This window comes from Cervus canadensis, chromosome 20 (genome assembly GCF_019320065.1).
Source record: "Cervus canadensis isolate Bull #8, Minnesota chromosome 20, ASM1932006v1, whole genome shotgun sequence".
In the NCBI taxonomy this organism is placed as follows: Eukaryota; Metazoa; Chordata; class Mammalia; order Artiodactyla; family Cervidae; genus Cervus; species Cervus canadensis.
The window spans coordinates 55,016,651-55,043,644 of NC_057405.1; the positions used below are offsets into that span (position 1 = coordinate 55,016,651).

The 26,994-nt window shown below is 38.5% G+C and overlaps 1 protein-coding gene across 5 annotated transcripts in view; it reads right to left on the reverse strand.

The window, feature by feature from the left end:
- ATG5 (autophagy related 5) overlaps nt 1-26,994 on the reverse strand; it is a 115,482-nt gene that overhangs the window by 43,200 nt on the left and 45,288 nt on the right. For all 5 annotated transcript variants that reach the window (XM_043439110.1, XM_043439107.1, XM_043439106.1 and 2 more), the window contains one exon: nt 4,424-4,518. In XM_043439110.1, coding sequence (XP_043295045.1) covers nt 4,424-4,518 — 95 coding nt within the window. The remainder of the gene's footprint in view (nt 1-4,423; nt 4,519-26,994) is intronic.

The following is a 26,994-nucleotide window of genomic DNA, read 5'->3' on the forward strand; positions in this document are numbered from 1 at the left end:
CTATTGCTGCTGTGTTGTGCTTAGTCGCTCAGTTGTGTCCAACTCTTTGCGACCCCATGGACTGTAGCCCGCTAGGCTCCTCTGTTCATGGGGATTCTCCAGGCAAGAATACTGGAATGGGTTGCCATGCCTTCCTCCAGGGGATATTCCCAACCCAGGGATCGAACCCAGGTCTCCCACACATACTTAGTCCATAAAATCTTACTCAATTCTGGCTTTCCTCTGTGGGATAACTAAAGCATATCATTACTGACTCTAGTTCTATAAAACCACTCTGGAAGTTTCTCTTAGGGAATATCTAAGCAATCAGTACCAATTCGTGTAATAAGAAACAGTTTTTCTCTTAATACAAACACGCAGACTTCCTGCCGCCTTTTCCCACATTATTTTATGCAAACACGGGAACTGACCTGTTTGCCCACTGTTGAACGTAACAGGTGCAGAACTGTTCTACTTCTCCTGTGCCATACAGACGACAATGAGACTCTCCCACACCAGCGGCAACATTGCTTCCTGTCCCTTTCCTTAACAGGTCTCTACAAACCTCTTCCTCCGTTGGGTTAACCTTTACTGATTTATCCCAACCCTCAATTGCCTTGCTCCATCAGTGACTTTCCTTCTTATTTGATAAACAGCATTCTTCCATAAAATAACCTAAAATTTGCCTTCCAATTACTTCACCAATTCTTTATTATACTGTGGATGATCCATGGCTTATGATATACACTGTCTTTAGTCTTCACTAAGTGACACATTAGGAAGCAATTTTACTGAAACTATTATTGTGTTTCTAACTATAGGTGAGGTATAAAGGATATTGCCCTGTCCCCTCTAAATGTGGTCATGTGAGAAATTTCTTTCCTATTGGTACCCAAGAAAAGTTAGTTTTCTCTGATACCCTAGTAAATTTTCATCATATATAAAAACGAAAAAAATTTATATCTCATCACATTTCTTTCTCCCTTGCTCTGGCTGCAAAGAAGCTTTGGGTCAAATTTACAAGTCAATTTCAATAAATTTAAAAATTTTAATAAATTTGAAGGTCTCACTTATTCACAGTTTAGATAATTTCATGCTGAGTTTCCATTTTATATCTTCAGTGGCTCTGATTTTAATTCTATTTTGCTTCTGTAAAAAATATATTCTTGAAAATTGCCTCAGATTCTTCATGATATAAGATACGGTATAAATAAATAAGGTATGGCATTTCCAAATCCACTGTGTAATATCTGTGCTTAACAAAGACTAATAGAATTAAAATTTTATTTTTCTGAAAAAAGGAAGCAGAAGAGTGTGGCTAATTACATTATCTGATTTCATTCCATCAGTCATTTTTCTCATGTTATTTATGTTGTACATATTATTAATCTATGATCTAAACAGTCTATTTGCCATTATCTTCATTAATAATTGAGAAGCAACCTTATTAAAGTCATAAAAACTTTTCATGAAGTATATTGGGATTTTGGGTTTTTACTTGTTTTCAGTTGGATGGTTTACTTTCCTTTTTGAACACACATTTATATGATGGCCCTATAAAAGATTAAAAAATAACTGTAGAAGCAACTGCAAGTAAAGACTATGAGATAGTAAAAATGTCTACAAAGGGAAGTTATGATACAATCTCTTTGAATTTGAACGGAGGTCCTGCTAGATGAGTGTCTATGTCTGTGATACTATTTCTATTAATAGTTTCTATTCTTAACTGCTTTTTCCATGATAGTAGGCAACTTGCTTTCTGGTTACCATTCATTCAATAAAAATTCACTCAGTATTGCTATATAGGAAATATATGGTAGTTTTCAAGTACTCTACAGAAACATGGAGTTTTTTTAACCCCATGAAAGGGTATGGTAATGAGAAGCCACCATTTATTTTGTTGTACAGCACTGAAGACCCATCATCTAAAACAAATACAGTCAATTCTCATCTGCAGTACTCATGTTCTATAAAGTCACTGCAAACACTGAATTAACAAATACTGAACCACTGGAATATAAGTGTTACTGCAAGTCTCTGCTCCTGTGTTCTTCAACTCATCAATACATAAGCTTATTTTATGTACATTTCTGAATAAAGACAACATTTCAGCACTATGCCCGGGAATCATTTTTAACATCAAAATTACCAATAAAAAGCACAAAAACGTGTAGAATGTGGCACTAAATAGACTGGGAAGTCACTTGTTTATGGTATGAGAGCACATATTATGGTTTAAGAAGGCTGAAATGTGCACGTAGGGCATATCGAATTTTTCATCACTCTGCACATGTCCAGGGTAGTACTGTTGAGCAGTGAGACTCTGAGATTACAAATAAATATCAGCAAGCAGGCTAATCTGCCAATACAGAATCTGCAAATAAAAAGGACTGACTATATGGTGACTATATGGTGAGTATATGAGTCACATACTTCACAGTGCAATCTCAGATGTGATTGCCACCAAAAGAAAGAGATCTAGAAAGTCCTAATAAGTATTATTCGGCTACTATGTAAACATAAAAGACACTGGACAAGAGTGTTTTAAGAAGTAAGATGTTTAGATGGAGAAACATACCGTGTTCATGAATTGGAAGAATCAATATTGTCAAAATGGCTATTCTACCCAAAGCAATCTATAGATTCAATGCAATCCCTATCAAGCTACCAACGGTATTTTTCACAGAACTAGAACAAATAATTTCTCAATTTGTATGGAAATACAAAAAACCTTGAATAGCCAAAGTAATCTTGAGAAAGAAGAATGGAACTGGAGGAATCAACCTGCCTGACTTCAGACTCTACTACAAAGCCACAGTCATCAAGACAGTATGGTACTGGCACAAAGACAGAAATATAGATCAATGGAACAGAACAGAAAGCCCAGAGATAAATCCATGAACCTATGGACACCTTATCTTTGACAAAGGAGGCAAGGATATACAATGGAAAAAAGACAACCTCTTTAACAAGTGGTGCTGGGAAAACTGGTCAACCACTTGTAAAAGAATGAAACTAGAACACTTTCTAACACCATACACAAAAATAAACTCAAAATGGATTAAAGATCTAAATGTCAGACCAGAAACTATAAAACTCCTAGAGGAGAACATAGGAAAAACACTCTCCGACATAAATCACAGCAAGATCCTCTATGACCCACCTCCCAGAATATTGGAAATAAAAGCAAAACTAAACAAATGGGACCTAATGAAACTTAAAAGCTTTTGCACTACAAAGGAAACTATAAGCAAGGTGAAAAGACAGCCCTCAGACTGGGAGAAAATAATAGCAAATGAAGCAACAGACAAAGGATTAATCTCAAAAATATACAAGCAACTCCTGCAGCTCAATTCCAGAAAAATAAATGACCCAGTCAAAAATGGGCCAAAGAACTAAACAGACATTTCTCCAAAGAAGACATACAGATGGCTAACAAACACATGAAAAGATGCTCCACATCACTCATTATCAGAGAAATGCAAATCAAAACCACAATGAGGTACCATTACACGCCAGTCAGGATGGCTGCTATCCAAAAGTCTACAAGCAATAAATGCTGGAGAGGGTGTGGAGAAAAGGGAACCCTCTTACACTGTTGGTGGGAATGCACACTAGTACAGCCACTATGGAAAACAGTGTGGAGATTTCTTAAAAAACTGGAAATAGAACTGCCATATGACCCAGCAATCCCACTTCTGGGCATACACACTGAGGAAACCAGATCTGAAAGAGACACGTGCACCCCAATGTTCATCGCAGCACTGTTTATAATAGCCAGGACATGGAAGCAACCTAGATGCCCATCGGCAGACGAATGGATAAGGAAGCTGTGGTACATATACACCATGGAATATCACTCAGCCATTAAAAAGAATTCATTTGAATGAGTTATAATGAGATGGATGAAACTGGAGCCCATTATACAGAGTGAAGTAAGCCAGAAAGATAAAGAACATTACATCATACAAACACATATATATGGAATTTAGAAAGATGGTAATGATAACCCTATATGCAAAACAGAAAAAGAGACACAGATGTACAGAACAGACTTTTGGACTCTATGGGAGAAGGCGAGGGTGGGATGTTTCGAGAGAACAGCATGTATATTATCTATAGTGAAACAGATCACCAGCCCAGGTTGGATGCATGAGACAAGTGCTCGGGCCTGGTGCACTGGGAAGACCCAGAGGGATCGGGTGGGGAGGGAGGTGGGAGGGGGGATCGGGATGGGGAATACATGTAAATCCATGGCTGATTCATGTCAATGTATGACAAGACCCACTGCGGTATTGTAAAGTGATTAGCCTCCAACTAATAAAAATAAATGAAAAAAATATATACATATATAAAATGGCAACAAAAATTAAAAAAAAAAAAAAAAGAAGTAAGATGTTCAAGGCTTTCATAAGTTGGTATTGTTAAAGATGTTACTTCCTACCTGGTATATTCTAAAAGGGATATAACGAAATCCATTTTCTTCTGCAGGATATTCCATGAGTTTCCGATTGATGGCCCAAAACTGGTCAAATCTGTCTGTAACGATAAATTATTTATTAAAGGTGTATATTGTAATTTAATATCTCATACAAAGAGATGAAAACTGTCAAACATCCATTCTCATAGAAATTTCTGAAAGGGCATTATTTATATATTATTTCTTCTTAAACTTACCTTTCCATAACTAAACATGAAGCAAGATATAAAATTAATTTTTTCTACATTATTGTTGCTTCTTCTTCCTAGATATTTTTATTAGACATTTTTTCTCATAAGAGAAACCCTAAACAGATTATGACTACTTGGGGTATCACGGCAAAAAACATCAGGGATTGATGAATGTCTTGATTCCCTTGATCTTATTCCTACCGTCTAAACTATAAAAGCACAGCTTCCAGTGACCTAAAGTTTAACCAGAACTTATTTAAGGAAATAAAGTAAAAACACTAAATACAGTACATGTTAAACAGCAAAAACATAAGATTATAGGACAGGCTTTGAAAGAAATGTGAAACTGACACTTGAGAAATAACTGTCAGTTGCACTTTTAATCTCAGACTGATTAAACAATTCCTTTTTAAAATGTCAGGCTTGATTTTTAAAAAACAAACTTTACTGTTATATAATTCATACACTATATAAAATTCACTCTTCTGAAATATATAACTGAGTGTTTTTAAATACAATGAGTTGCTAACATGTAATTTCAGAACATTTTCATCATTCCCAAAAGAAACCCATATCCATTAATAATTATCCCCTCCCCTCATCTGCTGGAAATCACTAATCTCTATTCTACTCCAAACATTTCATATAAATGGAATCATATAATATGTGGTCTATGTTTTCAAGGTTTATTCATGTTGTAGCATGTATCAGAACTTCATTCATTTTTATGACCAAATTATATTTCGTTGTATGCAGATACCACCTTTTGTTTACCCATTATCAGTTCGTGGACATTTGTGTTGTTTTCACTTTCTCGCTAGTATGAATAATGCTACCATGAATATTCACATAAAAGTTTTTGTGTGGATACATATTTTCAATTTTCTTGCATACACTACGTAAGAATGGAATTGCTGAGTTATAAAGTAACTGTTTATGTGCCGCATGGTAACTACGCTTGGAGGAATTACCAAACTGTTTTTCAAAGAAGCCACACCATTTTGCATTTCTACCAACAACAACGTATGAAGGTTCTGATTTGTCCACAAACTTGCCAACACGTTACTGTTCATCTTCATTACAGTCATTCTAGTGGGTGTGAAGTGGTATCCCCTTATGGTTTTGATTTCCATTTCCCTAATTATGGGCTTTCCAGGTGATTCAGTGGTTAAAAATCCACCTGCCAATGCAGGAGATACAGGTTTGATCCCTGGGCCTGGAAGATCCCCTAAAGAAGGAAACAGCAACCCACTCAAGTATTCTTGCCTGGGAAATCCCATGGACAGAGGAGTCTGACGGGCTACAATTCATGGGGCCCACAAAAAAGTCAGACAGAACTTGGTGACTAAACAACAATAAAGACTAATTATGCTAAGTATACTTTCATTTGTTTACCAGCCATTTACATATTTTCTTTAGAGAAATATCTATCAAATCCTTCGTCCTCTTTTTAACTGGGTTATCTCTTTGTTGTAGAATATTATAAGAGTTCTCTATGAATTCTGGATATAAGCCCCTTATCTGGTAAATAATATACAACTATTTTTTTCCCATTCTCTGTGTTGTTTTTTTCAACACCTTGAACTCACCCAGAATTCTACCTTAAGATATTTTTTATATATAGAAATTCATCTCAGAATTAAGTCTCTTTAAAGTACATGAATACTCCAGAATTTCAGATGAACCTGTATTAAAGCATATTCTCTACTACTAGACTCATCTCAACCCAATTTACTGGCTATCTATTCATACTGCTTGAGCCATCACAGTTATACGTCAAGAACAAAATTTGTTTGTTTCTTCTTATAGCCCTGTCCTAGATGACTGTGACAGCCTCTAGGCCTTCTCTAGTCTCATTTTTAATCCCAATCTGAGGAAAGACTCATACTACAATAGAACTGGTAGCATATGGAATTTAGAACCCAGTCAGTCCGGGGCAATTTCACAGATGACAACTAAGGTCCAGCCTGTTATGAGTTTCGTTAAGAACCAAAACCAGACTCTTGGTCTTCTGATTCAAAGCCCACAACCGTTTCAATAGTTGGAACCACAAAACTGTATCTTAATGCTAAGAGTAGCTCCTTTAACCACAGTCCTTTCATATATGAATCAATCATTCATTCAATATCTTTTAAAAATTATCTTTCTACTATCAAGTATCAAACAAGAATGTGGTAACTGAAGTGATTCTAATGCATTGCTGAAATTTTACTACTGCCTCATCATTAAATCTCTAGCACCTACTACAGTGCATGCATAACATATGCTCTTGAATGAATAACAGAACTAAATACATGACTATTCATTAAAAATTTTTGTATTCTAATCCTAGGCCTCCAACGAAATAGCTAGGTGACTCAGTTCAGTTCAGTCGCTCAGTCGTGTCCGACTCGTTGCAACCCCATGGACTGCAACACGCCAGGCCTCCCTGTCCATCACCAACTCCCAGAGTTTACTCAAACTCATGTCCACTGAGTCGGTGATGCCATCCATCTCATCCTCTGTCGTTCCCTTCTCCTCCTGCCTTCAATCTTTCCATGCATAACGGTCTTTTCAAATGAGTCAATTCTTCACATTAGGTAGCCAAAGTATTGGAGTTTCAGCTTCAGCATCAGTCCTTCCAATGAATATTCAGGACGGATCTCCTTTAGGATGGACTGGTTGGATCTCCTTGCAGTCCAAGGGACTCTCAAGAGTCTTCTCCAACACCACAGTTCAAAAGCATCACCTCTTCAGTGCTCAGCTTTCTTTATAGTCCAACTCTCACATCCATACATGACTACTGGAAAAACCATAGCTTTGACTAGACGGACTTTTGTTGGCAAAGTAATGTCTCTGTTTTTTAATAAACTGTCTAGGTTGGTCATAACTTTTCTTCCAAGGAGCAAGCGTCTTTTAATTTCCTGGCTGCAGTCACCATGTGCAGTGATCTGGGAGCCCAAAAAAATAGTCTGACACTGTTCCCACTGTTTCCCACCTATTTGCCATGAAGTGATGGGACCAGATACCATGGTCTTAGTCTTCTGAATGTTGAGCTTTAAGCCAACTTTTTCACTCTCCTCTTTCACTTTTATCAAGAGGCTCTTCAGTTCTTCGCTTTCCGCCATTCGGGTGGTGTCATCTGCAGATCTGAGATTATTTCTCCTGGCAATCTTGATTCCACCTTGTGCTTCATCCAGCCCAGCGTTTCTCATGATGTACTCTGCACAGAAGTTAAATAAGCAGGGTGACAATATATAGCCTTGACATACTCCTTTTCCTATTTGGAACTAGTCTGTTGTCCCATGTCCAATTCTAACTGTTGCTTCCTGACCTACATACAGATTTCTCAGGAGGCAGGTCAGGTGCTCTGGTATTCCCATCTCTTTCAGAATTTTCCACAGTGTATTGTGATCCACACAGTCAAAGGCTTTGCTATAGTCAATAAAGCAGAAATAGATGTTTTTCTGGAACTCTCTTGCTTTTTCAATGATCCAACGAATGTTGGCAATTTGATCTCTGGTTCCTCTGCCTTTTCTAAATCCAGCTTGAACATCTGGAAGTCCACGGTTCACATACTGTTGAAACCTGGCTTGGAGAATTTTAAGCATTACTTTACTAGCGTGTGAGATAAGTGCAATTGTGTGGTAGTTTGAGCATTGTTTGGCATTGCCTTTTTTTTGGGACTGGGATGAAAACTGACCTTTTCCAGCGAGGTGACTAGAAATAAACCAACTGAAAACTCTGCCATAATTCACTTACAGATGAAATAAAGACAGTCAGACTAAATAGTTCTAATAACTTTTCTAAAAATAAAATTTTGTAATTATTTAAGACAACCTTCTTATTAAAATAAAACATTTAAGAACCACAAGCAAATCTTTATTAATGAAAGATATATACTGTTTCTAATAGAGAGGGGGAAATGAGCTAAAGGAGGGATCCTTAAGCAGGGAAGATTTTGCTTCCCTTGGGTCTGGGGATATTTTTGGATGTCACCAATATATGTGCGTGTTACTAACATCTAGTGGGTGAAGGACACGGATGCTGCTAAAGATACTATAATGCATAGGACAGCTTCCACAGCCAAGAATTATCTGACTCAAAATGTCAACAGGAGGAAAGCAAACACAAATAAGAAGTACAGAAAAATAGTAAAAAGCTTTCACATACCTATATCGCAAAAAAGTAAACTGGAAAAAGAGACATTACTATGCACATTATCAATTTACTGACTCTCAGCTCCAAATCTGGCTTTCAATATATACATGGCATAATGAACACAATTTCTTTAAGTATCTCTAGGTTGGAACCATGGGTCAGGAAGATCCCCTGGAGAAGGGCATGGCAACCCACTCGAGTATTCTTACCTGGAGAACTCCATGAACAGAGGAGCCTGGTGGGCTATAGTCCACGGAGTGGCATAGAGTCGGACATGACCAAGTGACAAACACACACGCTACCTTGACAATCACATTAAACTTTCTCAGTAGAGTACTGGAAGGACACTGCAGGAGAAAGCGGCTCCTGCCTGCCTCTGCACACCGCAGTCCCCTAACAGTGCCCTGCTTTCCTCTGCAGGCCCATGTGGGTGCCTGACCTACAGCTTCCCAGAGCTGCCATTCCCTCTGCTTGCCCGTGCCACTTGCTGCTGGTGGCCCACACTCCAGGTTTTCCTGATTTCCCAGCAACTGCAGGCCTGCTTCAGCCTGGCAAAACAGAGACTTTTTCTACTAATCCAATGTGCTGGAATATACCTTCTCCAATGATATCGAAACCCAGTCCTGGGAAGGGGCTCCTGGGAAGTGTGAACTTCCTCTTTAGCCCTAGGGTACCAGGTCTGATTTTCTTATATATCCTGTCACTCTTTTATCAGAGTGTAATAATTCTACATATAAAACAATCTATTCAACCCTTTGTGTGGTTTCTATCTCCTGACTGAACCTAGTCTGATATAACTATGTTCAAAAGGAATAAAGACATAATAAAGGATCTGTATTAATTTATATTAGATTACTTGTCTTATAAACATAATATGTTCTTACATAAGATTAGCATTTCCTCAGTAACATCAAAAACATTCTAACCAAAAATAATCTAACTTTTCTAAGTCAAAGTTATTAACAGGAAAGACACAAATAGAAAGAAATTAACAGAAAATCAGTGCTGAGTTTAAGTGTATAACCAAATGTCTTTCACACTGGGTTTTGTAACAGTAGGATCTCTTCTAACCCCTAGCCAATAATTAAATAAAGTTGGAGCAAGGATGTACTGTTAATTTCCTACATGTTAATGAATCAAGTGCATATTAATTTGTTACCAAGCAGTACTTTGAATACTGGAACTGAGTTATTGCCATGAAAACAGAACCTACAAGTGAAAGAGGCTCGGTGGTCTTCAGCTACTCATGTTTTAAACTGTAAATTTAGGTAAATGTGCATCTATTTCAAGAGTTTTCAAATGAGTTCTAATTCTAAAACAAAACAAACAACTAAGTATTGACAGAAGAAAATTAAAACTAGCAGTCACTTAGCTTATCCAAAGAAAAACGGAAAAGAAGGTAACTTAATACACTTCTCACCCAAGTTATTACGAATATGACTGCTAAGTTGGCTTCTGTATTTTTAACAATCCTTTAGGATAGCTATCCAATCGACAATCACAAAATTGAAGGCCTGTGCTATAGAAAGTCAATCCACTTTTTTTAAAAGATATTAAAAATAGGATTTCTCAGAACTCTGGTGGCAACCAATTTTTTTTTTCACTCGCTAATGAATTAAGCTTTTATTTTGGTCTTGGAAATTTTTAAAAATCCAGAGAAACAATTTTAAACCAAGATCTTCCTAAGCAGCACAGAAATAAATTGATTTATTTGTGTTCTTCATTCCTTACAGGGAAAAGGCTGCAGAAAAAAGTGGCAATTTTAAAGGATGTATCTGTTTTTCCACTTAAGCTTTATTAAGAACTCAAGGCAAATAACTTTTTAATATTCAAATGGTACAAATAACCTATTTGTTTACAAGATCCCATGGGAGACATGGAGGTCCTCTGAAGGATGGCACCCCAGCCTCCTTTCAGCACTGTGGTATTGCTGGCTTGGACAGAACCATAGGGAAGGGCTGAAATGGCCCCCACATGCATACCATTCCACTTCCTGCAAGTCTGTGATGTCAAAAAGAATAGATTTATAGCACCCTAACTAAGTGTCAGATCTTGACAGCTCATAAAACACAGGCTTTGAGCTTTTCTTGGAAGAGAAAAGCAAATGGCTGAAAATTACTGCTGAAGGGAACCCATTCCTCAGAAAATTATGGATTTATCAACAGTATTATTCAAATCAATACTACAAGCAGCCATGTGATAGATGCAGTGTTTTGACCAGAGGCTTTCAAGCTTTGCAACAGAAAGCATATCCAAGTATAGATCTATTTCTTCACGTGTGTGTGTGTGTGTGTGTGTGTGTTAGTTGCTCAGTCGTATCTGACTCTTTGTGACCCCATGGACTACAGCCCGCCAGGCTCCTCTGTCCACGGGGATTTTCCAGGCAAGAATATTGGAATGGGTTGCCATTCCATTCTCCAGGGGATTTTCCTGACCCAGGGATCAAACTCAGGTCTCCTGCATTGCCAGGTGCATTCTTTACCGTCTGAGCCACCAGGGAAGCCCAGTTCCTTCACACTGTAATATAGTGAACATCTTTGTGAAAAAAAAATCAGAGGGCAAAAAAACCCATGTGTGTTATCCTCAAACTCATTTGTCCTCTGAGTCACATATTAACAGGACAGTCAGGCTGACCAACTGATGGCATCAATGCCTCGATGGACGTGAGTCTGAGCAGGCTCCGGGAGTTGGTGATGGACAGGGAGGCCTGGCGTGCTGCAGTCCACAGGGCTGCAGAGTCAGATATGACTGAGCTATTGAACTGAACTGACAGGCTGATCCAGGGAGGGAGCATCTACACACCGCAGCATGTCCACTGGTGCTCAGATGCTGCTCAACAGAGCCACACCCACACATTTCCATGAGCCCTTCTGTTTGAGGCTTTAAGTTACTGAGCTATATCTGGCGGGGAGGTCCTAATCAAAACAAAGAAGCCTTGAAAACTTCAAGGACCCCTGAAAATTCATCCTGAAGACAGAAGCAGGCTGGCCTCTGTAATAAGGCTGAGAGGAGAAACAATCCTTAAGGCCAGCACTTAATTCTGTTCATAAACACTCATCTTGGAAGCAGGATTGTACTCTGGGGAATCTGTTGTTGGAGCTAATCAAAAGAGCAATAGAATCTGAATCTGAGGAAATTTTTGACCTGGCTTCTCACTGTCTCAGAATAAACTGAGAGAAGACATTTATAGTAGTCTCCCCTTCTCCACTGGGGATATGTCCCAAGACCCTCAGTGGACACCTGAAACGGTGGACATCACTACGTATCCATGAGTCCCATACGTACTATGCTTTTTTCCTGTACATACACTCATAATAAAGATTAATTTATAAATTAGGCACAGTAAGAGACCATCTAGTTGCCAGCATCACTAACAATTTGGGACCATCATTAAGTGAAAAAAGAGTTACCTGAACAGAAGTACTGGAATCCCAATGTTGATGTGATAACTGTGACAGATACTATGAGACTCGTGGGAGGGTAGAACATAGTGTGGATACGCTGGAACCATCCCTTATACTTCACATGCTGAAGTCAGACAGAGTGAGACTACATCATGCTGCTCAGGACAGCATACAACTTAAAACTGATGAATAGTTTATTTCTGGAATTTTTCATTTAATATTTTCAGACCATGTATGCCCACAGGAAACTGAAACTGTGAAAACAAAACCATGAATGAGGAGGGACTACCATACCCTTTTGCCCTAAAAAAGAAGTGCTATTTTAAAAAAGCCAATTCCTGGGACTGACTCTTGGAATAAAGATGCTATAACTCTCAGTCTAGAAAACTGGCATCAGGAGAGGAATCAATATATATTTTGACAGTGTAATCCTCTCTATATTCATTGCGACAACTTTCACCTAAACCACTATCATCTCTCATCGGAACCACTGTGACAGCCTCCTATCTGGTCTCCGCTCTTCTACCTGCATCCCCAAAACAGATCCAGAAGGCGCTTTTCATACAAATCAAATCATGTCATGAATGAATAAATTTCCAAACATTTTTCTAAGGGACCATAAGGAATAATGCTTTGTAATATACTTCAACAGTATGATTATTTGAAGCTAAGTACTAGAATCGTCATTAAAAAGAAAAAATCCATTGCATCTCCTTACTGGCTATGAATGGGGCAGACCGCACCCCACTCAGAACTGCATACAAGCAACCAACACGTCGCTGTGGATAAAATACTTCCTGCCCAGGAAGCAGGTTCCTTTCAGCCCCCTCCCACCCCCTTGGAATACAACGGTTTCTGCATCTCTCTGAGACCTCACTGTCTACCAATCTGCTTACTCACTAAAGCCCGAGATCATGCTACCTTTCTGTCTCCAGAAAGCACCAAGCTTCTTCCCATGTCACAGTCAGAGGCTTGGAATCCTCACTTTCCTCATCTTCACAGAGCTGCTTCTTTCTCACCATTCAAGTCTCCATGGAAGTGTCGCCCCCTCAGGGAAGGCTTTCCTTATAATTCTAGCTGAAGTATTTATTTTCTTCTAAACATGTCTCTGTCTCCCAACTAAAATATAAGTTCTATGAGGGCAAGGCCTTTGTCTTCAGCCCTAGAAAACGCCTGGCACAAAGTACATGCTCGATGAATGTTTGTTCAATGATTAAACAACTAAACACATGACTGACTTTGATAATGTGGAGCAGCAAAAAAGGCATCGCAAACGCAGCAGAGCACAATGGGCAAGCAGACGCCGCGGAGCCACACTGCCTGGGTCTGCTTTCTGGCTCTGCCACTTAATAGCTGGGTGAGTTGAGCAACACTTTAAAACTTGTGTATCAATGTCTTCATTTGTAAAATCAAGATATTATTAATAGTATTTGTAGAGTCACTGGAAGGAATAATGAATTCATATGTACCAAATACCGAGAACGGTACTTGGCACAAAGTCAGTGCTACCCTAAGCATTTTGTCTCTTAGGCTTCTCAACAAGAGAAGACGCCAAGCCTCTACACACAGATTCAGTAACAAGGTAAGTGAAGGGTCAAAACCAGTACGAAAAAGTGGTTCTGCCAAAACCCCATCATCACAAGATTGTTGGAGTGTTCAGCCTGGCTCACAACCACGGAGTCTGCAACATTCACATGAAATTCTATGTGAATGTTGCCTCCCGTAAGTTATGCAACTGAGGGCCTTTGCTAGTCACGGTGGGGAGAGTCAGCGCCATAATGCAATCCAGCTGTAACCCTTTACAACACTGGATTCCTTTTATAGCCCCTTCGCTCCCTCCAACCCTTTCAACTACCCTGTAAGGCCCTATCTTTTCACTCTGTGGGAACAACTTAATTGCCATTTACCTGCCATCAATTTTCAATGCATCAATCTCCAGCCATATCATGAAACAGTGGTGGGAGCAGGAAAGGTGGTCCAAGAACATCCAAGTGGTCCTCCAGTCTTGGCAGGCTGGCATGAATTCCACCTCTCCTAACTTTACCATCTAATAACCATTCCTTCTCAATCCCCCTCTCTCCTAACAAGTCTTAAAATGTTAGGGGAGAGGAGATAAGCATGATGGGAAAAAAAAAAGAGGTTTCTTGTTAATCTAGGTAGATGAGAGGCTCACAGTTATATACTTTATAGCACAGGTCTACAAATGGAGCCAGTCCAAACTAGTTACTTTATAAATGGTTTAAAAAATATTGTTGGAAACTTAAGAAAAAAAAAAAAACACAAGAAACTAATCTTACTAAGTATTGAAAAAGTCAGAGCTGTAAATTTTAATTTCAACATCATCAATCAGTAAACCATAACTGCAAGTTACATCATCTTAAATGTCTTCCAAAACAATCCCAGTAACTGACTATTTTTAACAGACATAATTCAATTACTGTATTCTAACTTATTAAGAAACATTTACTTCAAACTTATTTCCAAACAGGGCCAGTAACAACATAAAAAGGATTCAAAATTAAAAAATGGAAGAATGACCTTCAATTAAATTCAAGTCTTCACTGACTCTAAATGACAATTTTTAAAGTAGCTTGTTTTCCAAAAAGAGATTTACAGAGCTATAGCACAGTGGTAGGCCAAGACTAATTAATGAAATGTACACCTGCATAAATCACCTATAAATTTTTAAACAGATTACCTTTCAAAACGACTATAAACTGAGAAAGTATTTTTTCTCTCAGGTTGAATCACAGTTTATCACTTCCCAAGTTGAGACAGCCAGAAACAACTTTAACTTGTTACCAAGCCCATTTTCACTTCATCAGAGCACTCCAAAATCGTAAGACAAAAATAAAAATCTATTTTGATTTTTGAAAGACCAACAGAGTAAAGATACTACATTATACTCACTATATTTTTGTAAAGTTTATTACGCAGGATATTCTATCTTTATGCTAACACAAATTCCTCATGCTTCTGATAAGAAACTGTAAATGAGAAAATTTTATTTAATGATTACTCACAGACAAATAAGGAAAGATTGAAAAGGTGGGGGGGGCACCAGTGGTCACTGGGGATGCAATATACAATGCAACAACTCTCATTTTTAGCGGCCCACTTGAATCACTCGAGGAGCTTTTGAAAAAATACTAATATCAAGGTCTCACTCCAGAATCCCTGAAACTGTACTTATTGTAAACTCCCAGATGATTCTAATATGCAGCCAGAGTTAACAGCCTCCAGATGTAACAGGAAAAACATTGACTTTTGGAATGAAAGATCTAGGATCAAATCCTGGTCCCATTCCTTACTAGCTCTGTAAGCTCATTTTCTCATTTTAAAAGTTGATCGTGTTTATCTAATTCTTGTGAAGAATCACTAAGAATGTATATCCAGGCCTGGGACATCACAGAAATTTAGTAAATGTAATATAATTCCAGGTAAATTCTGTTCTATTTCAAATCCATTACATTTGTCCAAGGCAGCAATATGAAAAATCTCTTTTTAAAAGAAGTCCCGGGACTTCCCTGGTGGTACAGTGGATAAGAATCCGCCCCTCAATGCAGGAGACAGGGGAAGATTCCACATGCGGTGAGGCAACTAAGCCCAGGGCCCCCAACTACTGAGCCTCTGTGCTGCAATTACTGAAGCCCACAGGCCTGGAGCCCACGCTCTGCAACAGGAGAAGCCACCGCAGTAAGAAACCCATGCACCTCAAAGAACACCAGAACTAAAGAAAGCCCCAACAGCAAGGAAGATCCACCGCAAAAAATACTAGTTAAAAAAGAAAAAAAAAAAGCCCCCAGCTTGCAAGTAGTTCATATTATGAATCTCTAGTTTAACTCTAGGCAAGAAAGAGAAAAGGAAAAAGAAAACAACTGATAGAAGTAACAGTGTACTCAATCAAGTTTTTACTTTGTAGGATGTGTGTGGAGTTAAATCTATCAAAGTGTTTATTTACTCCTATTATGTACCTAATTGAGTACTGGGAGATGTAGAGAATAAAAACAAAAGATAAAACAAGTACAGAGAATCTTCCCCTTCACTTAATATGTAGGGGGGAAGTCACTGACGTACATAAAGTTATCACAATTTCTAATAGGTCTGACTGTCTGACTGGTCTTTTATTGTGTATTAGTAGTGCTTGATGGTTCAAATTCCCCCCACCCTCTTCTTTTCTAATTTAGATGACCAAGTGAGAGATGCTTAAGTAAAAAGCATGTCAGAAGTTAGGCTATTAAAGAAGTGGAAAACAACTCAAGTGATGCTAGAGTGAAAAGTCACAGGTTCTTATTATAGCAGAACCTCAGAGATCATATTTATTAATAACATACCTAAACAGAATTTAACTGTTCTTTTAAAACCCTAAATGGATTTTATGCTTTCAAAGCAACTTACTGAGGGAAACTGGGGCTCAAAGCAGGCAAATGAAAGGCTTGAGGTCACTGGGCCAGTAGACTCAGAGATGCTACCATATCACAGAAAACTTTCAGTTACATTTCTATAAATAAAAGCACTATTTGTTTGTTAAAACTCAAGGCTGAGTCAATCCAATGACACATGATTAACAGGAATCTGAGAAACTATTAATGAATAGAATGTTCATATTATCAAAAACTCCTGAGTCCTGTACTTCAAAATTCATGGGTAGTGCCAGGTATAATAGTTAGCCAAATTTCATCTTTGATAGTTACAGATTACAAACTGAACTTAGCAGCAGCTGCTGCAGAAATAAATATTTAATATTTACTTCAACATGTACGAGGGGCTTCCCTCATAGCTCAGTTGGTAAAGAATCCGCCTGCAATGCAGGAGACCCCGGTTCGATTCCTGGCTCGGGAAGATCTGCTGGAGAAGAGATAGGCTATCCACTGCAGTATTCTTGGGTTTCCCTTGTAGCTCAGTTGGTAAAGAATCTGCCTGCAATGTGGGAGACCTGGGTTCGATCCCTGGGAGAAGGGAAAGGCTGTCCACTGCAGTATTCCTGGCCTGGAGAATTCCATGGACTGTAGTCCATGGGGTCTCAGAGAGTCAAATGCAACTTCCACTTAACATGTACATTAAGGCATTATTTTTCAATGAGAACGAGGAAAAAAAATTCAACATGATAAAATTGAAAGCATCACTCAATTAGGAACTACCTCTTAAAAGCAGACAAGGATAATAATGACTAAAACTGGAAAATTCAAGCATGGTTTAAGTTCAGCTACTAGGATTATTCAGGTGGCATTTACTACCAAATTTATTTATTATAACAACTCATTCATTGTCAAAACAAAGTTCATTTGTAAAATTATACACATACCTCAAAAAATAGGGCCCACCCAATATTTTATAAACTACATTATTACTTCCTATAGTGAATTTATTTTAGACTAAATACTATTATTTTAAATGTATTCAATAGCTTTTAGTAATAAGTAATATAGACAATGTATTCTAAAAGCTCATCAAGATGTCTAAGAATTTCAGTAGAAACAAGAATAAAGTTATTAACGTTTGAAATGATTCTATGAGTGTTTCTCAATTCATTCATTTACAATTCAAATATCTGAATCCCACAGAGTATTATTCTGAGAGGAATATAACATCTCAAAACAAATGATTAAAATTTTAGGGGAAAGCTTCTGTATGTAAAGTCTTTCTCCTTTACTCAAGGAGCCTATGCAAATTGCTCCTGTCTCTCCCTCCTTTCCAGATATTAGATCTCCACTAACAGTCTTTTCTTCCTTGCTCCTACTACGCTATTTATATAGTCTGAGTGAATAAACAGCAATAAATTTTCTTCTTGCAAAAATGTTTTCATAGGGTTTAAAAAACCCACATAAAAATAATTTCACCTTAAGTGAAAAGTGCAGGTTAATATACTTGTAGGAAAAAAATCTGAATTTATTAACAAAAATAAGAAGCTAGTTTAAGAAAAAGAGGCATATATCATGTAGTTTAGTTCTGAGTGTGGCTTATAGTAACTTGAAATAAAGTGAAATCTTTCTGGTTAAATCCTTTATGGAAATTAATTCCAATCAAAAATAGCATTTGGGATATTTTATCAATACTCCTCTACTGAGAAAGATAGAAATAAGCTAGATGTAGAAAAGCCAGGGAATCAAAGATAGTATGGATCATAAAGGGACCCTGTGGGAAGAAATGCTGCTTAAATAGGAAGCCACTTTGAACTTCCCTGGAGTGGGAATATTCCCTGGAAAAGGTAAAGGCTACCTACTCTATATTCTGGCCTAGAGAATTCCACAGACTGTATAGTCCATGGGGTCGCAAAGAGCTGGACACGACTGAGTGACTTTCACTTTCACTTTTTGAAGATAATGATCAGAACCTGACTGAATACTATGTGTCTTAGATATACAAGTTCATTTATTTAGCTCTCATTTTTTATGGGCTGCTTCTTTTCTAGTTTTCTAGCATTTGGGTTAAAATCTTGCAACTCTCTGAATGCTAATTAAAACACTGGAAGAGTTTAATATTTAAATGTGTAAAAGATTCAGAAATCCTTTTATGCCAAAATTTGCCATAAAATTTGGCATAAAAGGATTTCTGAATCTTTTACAGTTTCTAAAGCAATAAAAGAGACATACAATGAATAATAAGAAATTAGCACTGTTAGAGAACTGCAGTTACTTCTTTGGTTCAGAAAAAACATCTTAAATACAGAGAACTGTGGCAGCTAGAGCTCATTATCACAGCCATTAGTCAGAACAGGTCTGCACAGGCAGATGGGGTGAACAAAGTCACAGGGATAGGACTGGGAGAGTGGAAAAGGAGAGGCTTGAAATTCTAAAATTCTCAATAAAGTAATTTCTAGATCTTTGTTTTAAAGTGCAGGAAATAGGTACCTAGGAATAGGTAACACACTGGGCAGCATTAATTACAGACTATTGAGCGAAAATGTTTATCTGGCCATTCAGGCCCTAGAAAGATAATAAAGAATTGGTCAGAGAGTAGGCTAAAGTTTAAATTAAGAGTGGGAAGAGAGGGAAAGAAGTGTTTATCAACATATGCAGTACCAGGTCAAGTACCATAGAGAAAACAGGAGAGGGAGATGAAAGGCAACAGCAGAAGAAAAAGGGAAAATACAGAAGACTCATGTTACCTCCAAAAATGTTAACAGTCTTACTGAAATGACAGCATACTGTTGATTCATTTGTCATTTAACAGTCATGTCAGCAAAAATAACCCTCAGCATCCAGAAACAACTAAGTTTACAATAAGAAGTTCACATGGTTATGTTTACACACAAGAAGAGTTAACAGATTAAAATAACTTTTTAATTTGTTTATATGTCAAAGTCCTTTTGTTTAAAGAATATAGTTCCAAATACAGCCTACATGAGTCACTGTAACAAATGAACACACTAGTCCTCAGAGCTGAGCTGGTGGAACAGATGAGAACCTTCATACATAAACTGGCCCCGGCTTTCAACTTTCAAACATATCTTACAAGGCTGCTGTAAGCCCCCAGGACAGAACTTGGGGATTCAGGAAACAGTCACTGCTATTCTAATGGAGAGACAGTTTTACCCATTAATTCTGCATCACCCCTCCCAGCAGGCGTACTCAAATGGAGTGATTTTGCCGCTGAGGGGGTATCTGGCAGTGTCTGGAGACATTGTTTAATGTCATGACTGAGCATGGGGAAAAGTGTGTTACCGGCCTCTCATGAGTGGGCAGAGACCAGGAAAGCTACCAAACATCCTGTACCCCTCCACCACCCCAGCATCAAAGAATTATCCAGTCCAAAATACCTAGCAGTGGCAAGGCTGAGAAATCCTGCTCAGGAGCAGTGGCTCTCACACAGCAGAGCGTTGCTGTCACCTGGAGGGGTCCCGACCCAAGAATTGCTGGGGTCTACCCTAGAATTTCTAATTCAGCTGGTTTAGGATGCACTTCTATTTAGTTCCTGGGAAACACTGATGCTTCCCACTGTCTACACTTTGAGAAACACTGCTCTAGAGAAAAGCAATCAGGAGACAACTGACGAAGCAACTGGGGTTTTCTGTTCTCTGAAGGAGAATTACAATATTAAGTTTCAAAACAAAAGATTCACTCAAAAACAATACAATATTAAGCTTCAAAACAAAAGATTCACTCAAAAACAAGTTAAACTATATATGCACATATACCCTGACCTAGGTCTTGGCAATCTTTTTCAATCTGACAACAAAAGCAACAAAGGTAAACAAGTGGAACCACATCAAACCAAAAAACTTCTGCATAGCAAAAGAAATCCTCAACAAAATGAAACGACAACCTACTGAATGGGAGAAAATATTTGCAAACCATGTTATCTGACAAGAGGTTAATATCAAAAAAATAAACAAAAAACTCATGCAACTCAACAGTAACACCCCTCCCCAAACAATCCAATTTAAAAATGGGCAGAATAGACATTTTCAACAGGTTGATAAAAAGTGCTCAACATTGCTAATAATGAGGAGAATGCAAATCAAAACCACAATAAGGTATCACCTCACACCTGTCAGAATGGTTATTGTCAAGAGAACAAATGTTGGCAAAGTGTTAAGTCACTCAGTAGTGTCCAACTCTTTGTGACCCCATGGACTGTAGCCCGCCAGGCTCCTCTGTCCATGGGATTCTCCAGGCAAGAATACTGGAGTGTTTGACAGAAAACAACAAAATTCTGTAAAGCAATTATCCTTCAATTAAAAGATAAGTAAATTTAAAAAGAAAAGAATACTGGAGTGAGTTGCCATTCCCTTCTCCAGGGGATCTTCCCGACCCAGGGATCGAACCTGGGTTTTCTGCATTGGCAGGCAGATTCATTAACAGCTGAGCCACCAGGAAAAAGGGAACCCATGTGTGCTGTTGGTGGGAATGTAAGCTGACTCAACCAGTATTGTAAATATTTTTAGTTCTTTTACAACTGGTAACATACAGAATGGTGACTATGGTTCATAATACTGTATTGTATATTTGAAAGTTGCTATCAGAGTGGATCTTGAACACTCTCATCACAAGAAAAAAATTTTATAACTGTAAAATGACAGATGTTAACTAGACTTACTGTGGCGGTGTTCACTTTGCTATGTATACAAATATTAATTCATTATGTTGAAAACCTGAAACTAATATTTCACACCAATTACACCTAAATCTAAGAAACTGAAAATTAAAATAAAAAGATAAAAACAAAATAAGTTAAACTTTATACACATATATGTGTCCGTGTGTACATATGGGGTGTGTGTGTGTGTGTCTGTGTGTGTGTGTGTGTATATATATATATGTGTATATATATATATATATATTTTTTTTTTTTTAAGAAGAGGAATCATGCTGTAAATTCAAATAATAATTACAGGTCATGACTCCAAGAGTGAAAATCATTGATCCAACATATGTTTCTCTGCATTTTCTTATACAGGGTACCAACATTCATAAGAAAAAAACTTTGCGAACCTTGCCAAACTTGGCTTACAAAAAAATAACAGTAGATTAGAAAGCATACATTATTTTTAAAGTTTTTTAACTGGACCAGAGATAAATAAAAGATATAAGGAGATGATTTGAAATTTTACTTAAAATAACGTTGCAAACTAAACCTTTGTATTCCTGCAACACTAAGAGTTCACTAAAAATATTTTCAAGTACTGGTCAGAGTTTGTGTGTGTGTGCTCAGTTGTGTCCGATTCTTTTGTGACCCCATGGATTGTTGCCCACCAAGTATAAATCTAGTCTTATAGATTTGTACATTTGTTGACTGCATCTCATGTACAAAAATGTATTCTCTCTACCACTGATTACAATACATGACCATTCCCTGTTATTAATGAGCATTCACTGTTATCAATACACTTATGCTAGTATAATTTGTAGTGTATGATGAAATAACTGTCTAAACGTTTTCACCAAGTTTTATTATTGATTATCTTTACTGCCAAGTATACTTAAAGAACTATAACAGGCTATGATCCAAATTGTTACCAAATTTATTTATTCATTCAAATCATGTAACTCCCAAGAGCAACCTTTCTCCGAAAGCCAAGTAAAGCATCTTTACGGTTTTATATTAAAACACAAATGCATAAACTTTTTAGATTTCCATCATTATTTCTAATTGCAGAAAGCAGAATACCAAAAGATTGATGTAAAATACGTAATATAGTAAAATGCTTGTTTGTTCCACAGTAAAACTTAATTGAATGCTCAAGCAGGTTATAAATTTTCTCTAAGCAAATTCTTGAAGCCACACACACAGTTTCAGACTGAACTTATTATTAACCTTACTGTATTGCAGACAAAACAATAATGGAAATGACTAACTCAGCCATATACAGGAAAAAAAGCAAAACACAGTTAGTGGCTAGAAAGAATTGTCACACACGGGATTGCTCTGTACTCAATGCCTTGTATCACTGGGACATTAACTGCCCTATCCTTCACGATGAAATAATAAAGAGGGTACTCTTTATTATTATCAAATGGTGAAAGTAAATAAGAATGAAATTAGAAGCTGCTGCATTTGATCCAAATTTAACAATAGTAAGCCTTCTTCATCTACTGACACACACTCACAATACTATCAACAATTCTATCAACATTTAACTCAACGCATCTTGACATGAATGTCTCAGAGACATTTCAAACTTTTTGTCTTCAAAGCTGACCTTCTCAATTTGGCTTTGCTCCTCATCCCAAACCTATTGTTTAACCAGTTATTTCATATCATGGTATAAAGTACCACTACCCATCCAGCTGCCCAGGTCGGAACTCAGCAATGATTCCTTTCTTTCAACCTAACCCTGAAACCGTAGACAAGCCCCTGTGTCCCCATCCTTTGAAGTAAAAGGCTTTTGTTTTAGTCTTCCAGGCCTCACTTGAGTCTCTAAAGCCTGACTCAAGAGTTAATGATTAGGAAATGTGAAGATGTGGAAACAAAGAGTAATAGCTGTTGGGCTGGCAAACTGTTTAGACCATAAATCCACCACAGAGTAGATCACCCAACTCACAGTTCCCTGAAAGATGGAAACACTCCTACGTTGTTTTTATAGGAAGAAACCCCCACCAGATTAAAACTGCTGACTGCAAGAATACAGATCCTAGACTGGTTAGAAACAGAAGGCTGACAGTGCTTGCAGCTTCACCTCGATGCCAACCAATCTAAGAACTGTGCACAGGTTAATCACACTCCTTGCAGCCCCCTCCCTCACACGGCCCTAGAAACCTCTCCCCTGAAAGTTGTCAGGGAGTCTGGGTCTCTGAGCATGAGCTGCTCATTCTCCTTGCTCTGCTGCCCTGCAGTAAATGCTGGACTTTCCTGCACCACGACCTGGCTGTCTGCAGCCTGGCTTTACTGAGTGCAGGGGAGCAGACCCAAGGTTGGTTTGTAACAGCCTTACTATCCAGTCTAACAACAGATTCTGTCAAGCCCTGCTCCAAAATAAACCCCAGATTTATTGACGCTTCTCCATCTCGATCATCATGACCCTAAAGACCACCATCACCTTTTACCTGGACCTACTACTGCAGACTCTCCCCTTCCACTCCTGGCTCCCTCTATTTCACTCACCATTCAGTAGCTAGAATGTTGTTCATCATATTCTGTATCTCATCACTCTCCTGCCTAAAAATCCTCCTATGGCTTCCCACTGCACTTAGTATAGAAATTCTTTTCCCTGGCTTAAAAGGCCCTATATCATCTAGCTTTTTCCCATCTCTCTAACCTCATTTCATGTCACTGGCCAAGACACAGTGGTCTTCTTTCTATTCCTTAAGATGTACCAAATTCAATATGCCATTCCCCAATTTGACTAGTTTCCTCTCATCTTTAAGACTTGAGCTTAACCATCATCTCCTCAAACAGGTCTTCTATAACTATCTTAATAAAAACAGGCCCAATTCCTAATTATCTCTATTCTCAGCACTTTGTTTATTGCTTTCAAAACAGTATAAGATGACTGCAAAAAGGATGCTTTCTGTCACACAAGACTCATGGAAAGAACTAGATAAGTGATATTTTTGCTACATAAAATTTTTTTTAATGATGAGACTACATGATAGATTGGTCTCACAAGTAAGAGGAGAAATCTGACAAGCACACTAGAGGAGAAGAGTATCGCGGGGGAAAACACTTAAGTTACCTCTCACTTTTGGTGAAAGCTACAAATAGGATTGTTCTTCAACAGTACCTAGCACTTTTCCCCACCTGAGGGCCCTGCTGTTCCTTCTGCCTGCTGCTGCTGCTGCTAAGTCACTTCAGTCGTGTCTGACTCTGTGCAACCCCATACACGGCAGCCCACCAGGCTCCCCCGTCCCTGGGATTCTCCAGGCAAAACACTGGAGTGGGTTGCCACTCCAATGCATGAAAGTGAAAAGTGAAAGTGAAGTTGCTCAGTCATGTCCAACTCTTCGCGACCCCATGGACTGCAGCCTACCAGGCTCCTCCGTCCATGGGATTTTCCAGGCAAGAGTACTGGAGTGGGGTGCCATTGCCTTCTCCTCCTTCTGCCTAGGAAGGTATTATTCACTCCAGACAAAAGCATGGTCCTGCTTCAGATCTTCATTTAATGTCATCCAACCAGTGATATCTTCTGTGACCACCTGATTAAAAATAGCAATGCCCTCTCCCAACACAGAACAGTTCTCTATTTGCATGCTTTTTCTTCCATAGCACTCATCATCAAAAGGTGTATAATGCATTTTACTTTTATATATACTTATTGTCTACCTCCCCCACAAGGGCAGGAAATTCAGTCTATTTTGTTCACTACTTTATCTTTAGTATAGATTCAATGAATTAATATTAAAATGGCACCCATAAAAGATGAACCAAGTTATAGCATATGATGGTATTTTTTTATGTGTCAATTTGACCAGCCATGGATGCCCAGACTAAACATTTCTGAGTGTGCCTGTGAGGGTGTTTTGTGCTGAGATCAGCATATATGAGTATGTGGCATTTCAGTAGATGGCCCACAGCAATGTGGACATCATCTCATCAGTTGAGAACGTGAACAGAACAAAAGGTAACGCAGAGGAAACAGGAATCTGCCCCCCCCTTTTTCTGTCCCATATCTTGAACTGAGACATCTCATATTTTCCTACCATTAGACTAGGATTTATACCGGAAGGATCCTTGATTCTCAGGCTTCGGACTTGGACTGAATTACACCATTGACTTTTTTGAGTCTTCAGCTTGCAGAAGGCAGACTGTGGGACTTCTAAGCCTCCAAAATCACAGAAGTCAATTCCTCATAATAAACCTCCGTGTGTGTGTTCATTCTGTTTCTCTGCAGAATCCTAATAAAAGGGCTATGTAAAAAGAGTGGGAGGGTGCTTCCCTGGTGCCTCAGTGGTAAAGAATCCGTCTGCCAAGGCAGGAGACACGAGTTTGGTCCCTAATCCAGGAAGATCCCTGTCGTGGAACAGCTAAGCCCCTGCACCACAACTGCTGAGCCTGCGCTCTAGAGCCCAGGAGCCACACCTACTGATCCCAGGTGCTGCAACCACTGAAGCCCACGTGTCCTCCCGCCCGTGCTCCACAACAAGAGAAGCCACCACAATGAGAAGCCTGAGCATCGCAACCAAAGAGCAGCCCTCCCCCCCCACCATCGTCAAAACTAGAGAAAAGCCCATGCGGCGTCAAGAGCCAGCAAAGCCAAAAATAAAATAAATGAAGTGGAGGCTAAATACTGACAACAGACGAGATTCTGTATGAGAAATGATGTCTGTGACACCGAAGGCCCATTGAAAAAAGAAGAAGAGTGTAGGAAGGTTAACAACAAGGACGAGATGAGGCTTATTCAAAAAAAAAAGAGGAAAAACAAAACAAGCTTCGTAAACCATGCATGGCAAAGGAATGCAAGAACATTATTGGGAAAGACAGTATCATATTAAGAGATGACAGAGAGCTCAACTATCCAGCTTCTCTTTAGTTTCCATTTTCTTCAACAACAGAGTGATTTTCAAAGAAGAAATGTGTGAAAACATAGTTAAAATCAAAATGATGCTTCAAAAAACTCACACCTAACAGCAGGTACTCTGCTTTAAAAATTAATGCAAGCCTTCAGATAAAGGAAAATTACTTCAGTGGACACGAAAAGAACTTACAGATAGGATTACAAAACCAATGCCAATAATCTTATGAAACAATGGAAAATGAGAGAGGTGCCTGAGGTCAGCAGACAGACAAATGTTTCAACCTAAAAATATGAGTGGATTTTATCAACTGGTAAGCCTGACATCAATCTTTAGCAAAGTTTTATAATGTTTTTGAGCATTCAGAAAACAGTAATTAGCACAAACCAGCATAAATTTTAAAATATGAGTAGCATCAAAGTGCCTTATGCTTCTTTTTATGGTGGTATTACAGGGACTGGGTATCAAAAAACTGACTTATCTTGATCACCATGCTCTGGTCAGAACAGCCTTCTTAAGTGCTTCCAGAATGTATTAATTTATTTAGGCTCCTCAGCCTAACCCATATCACTCCCGGTGCCAGGAACACTTTCATCACAACCACCCTGCTCCCTATCCTTTCCTCTGCAGCCCAAACCATAAATGTAATAATTATTTACAGGCTGTCTGTTTAATGTCTGCCTCCCCCACCAGGCTGCAAACTCTTCAGGGGAGGAATCAAGGCTGCTGTACTTAGCCCAGTGGCCCCGAAGCCCAGCACAGTGCCTGGCACATGGTGGGTTCTTGCAATGGGCTAATCCATACTACCAGCATCTGGGCATAACTCTGCTGTACAGAAAGCTGTTTCCACGACTTGATTAAATATCAGAGTATAAAGTCTGTGAAGAATATAGATCTGTGAGCAGTCT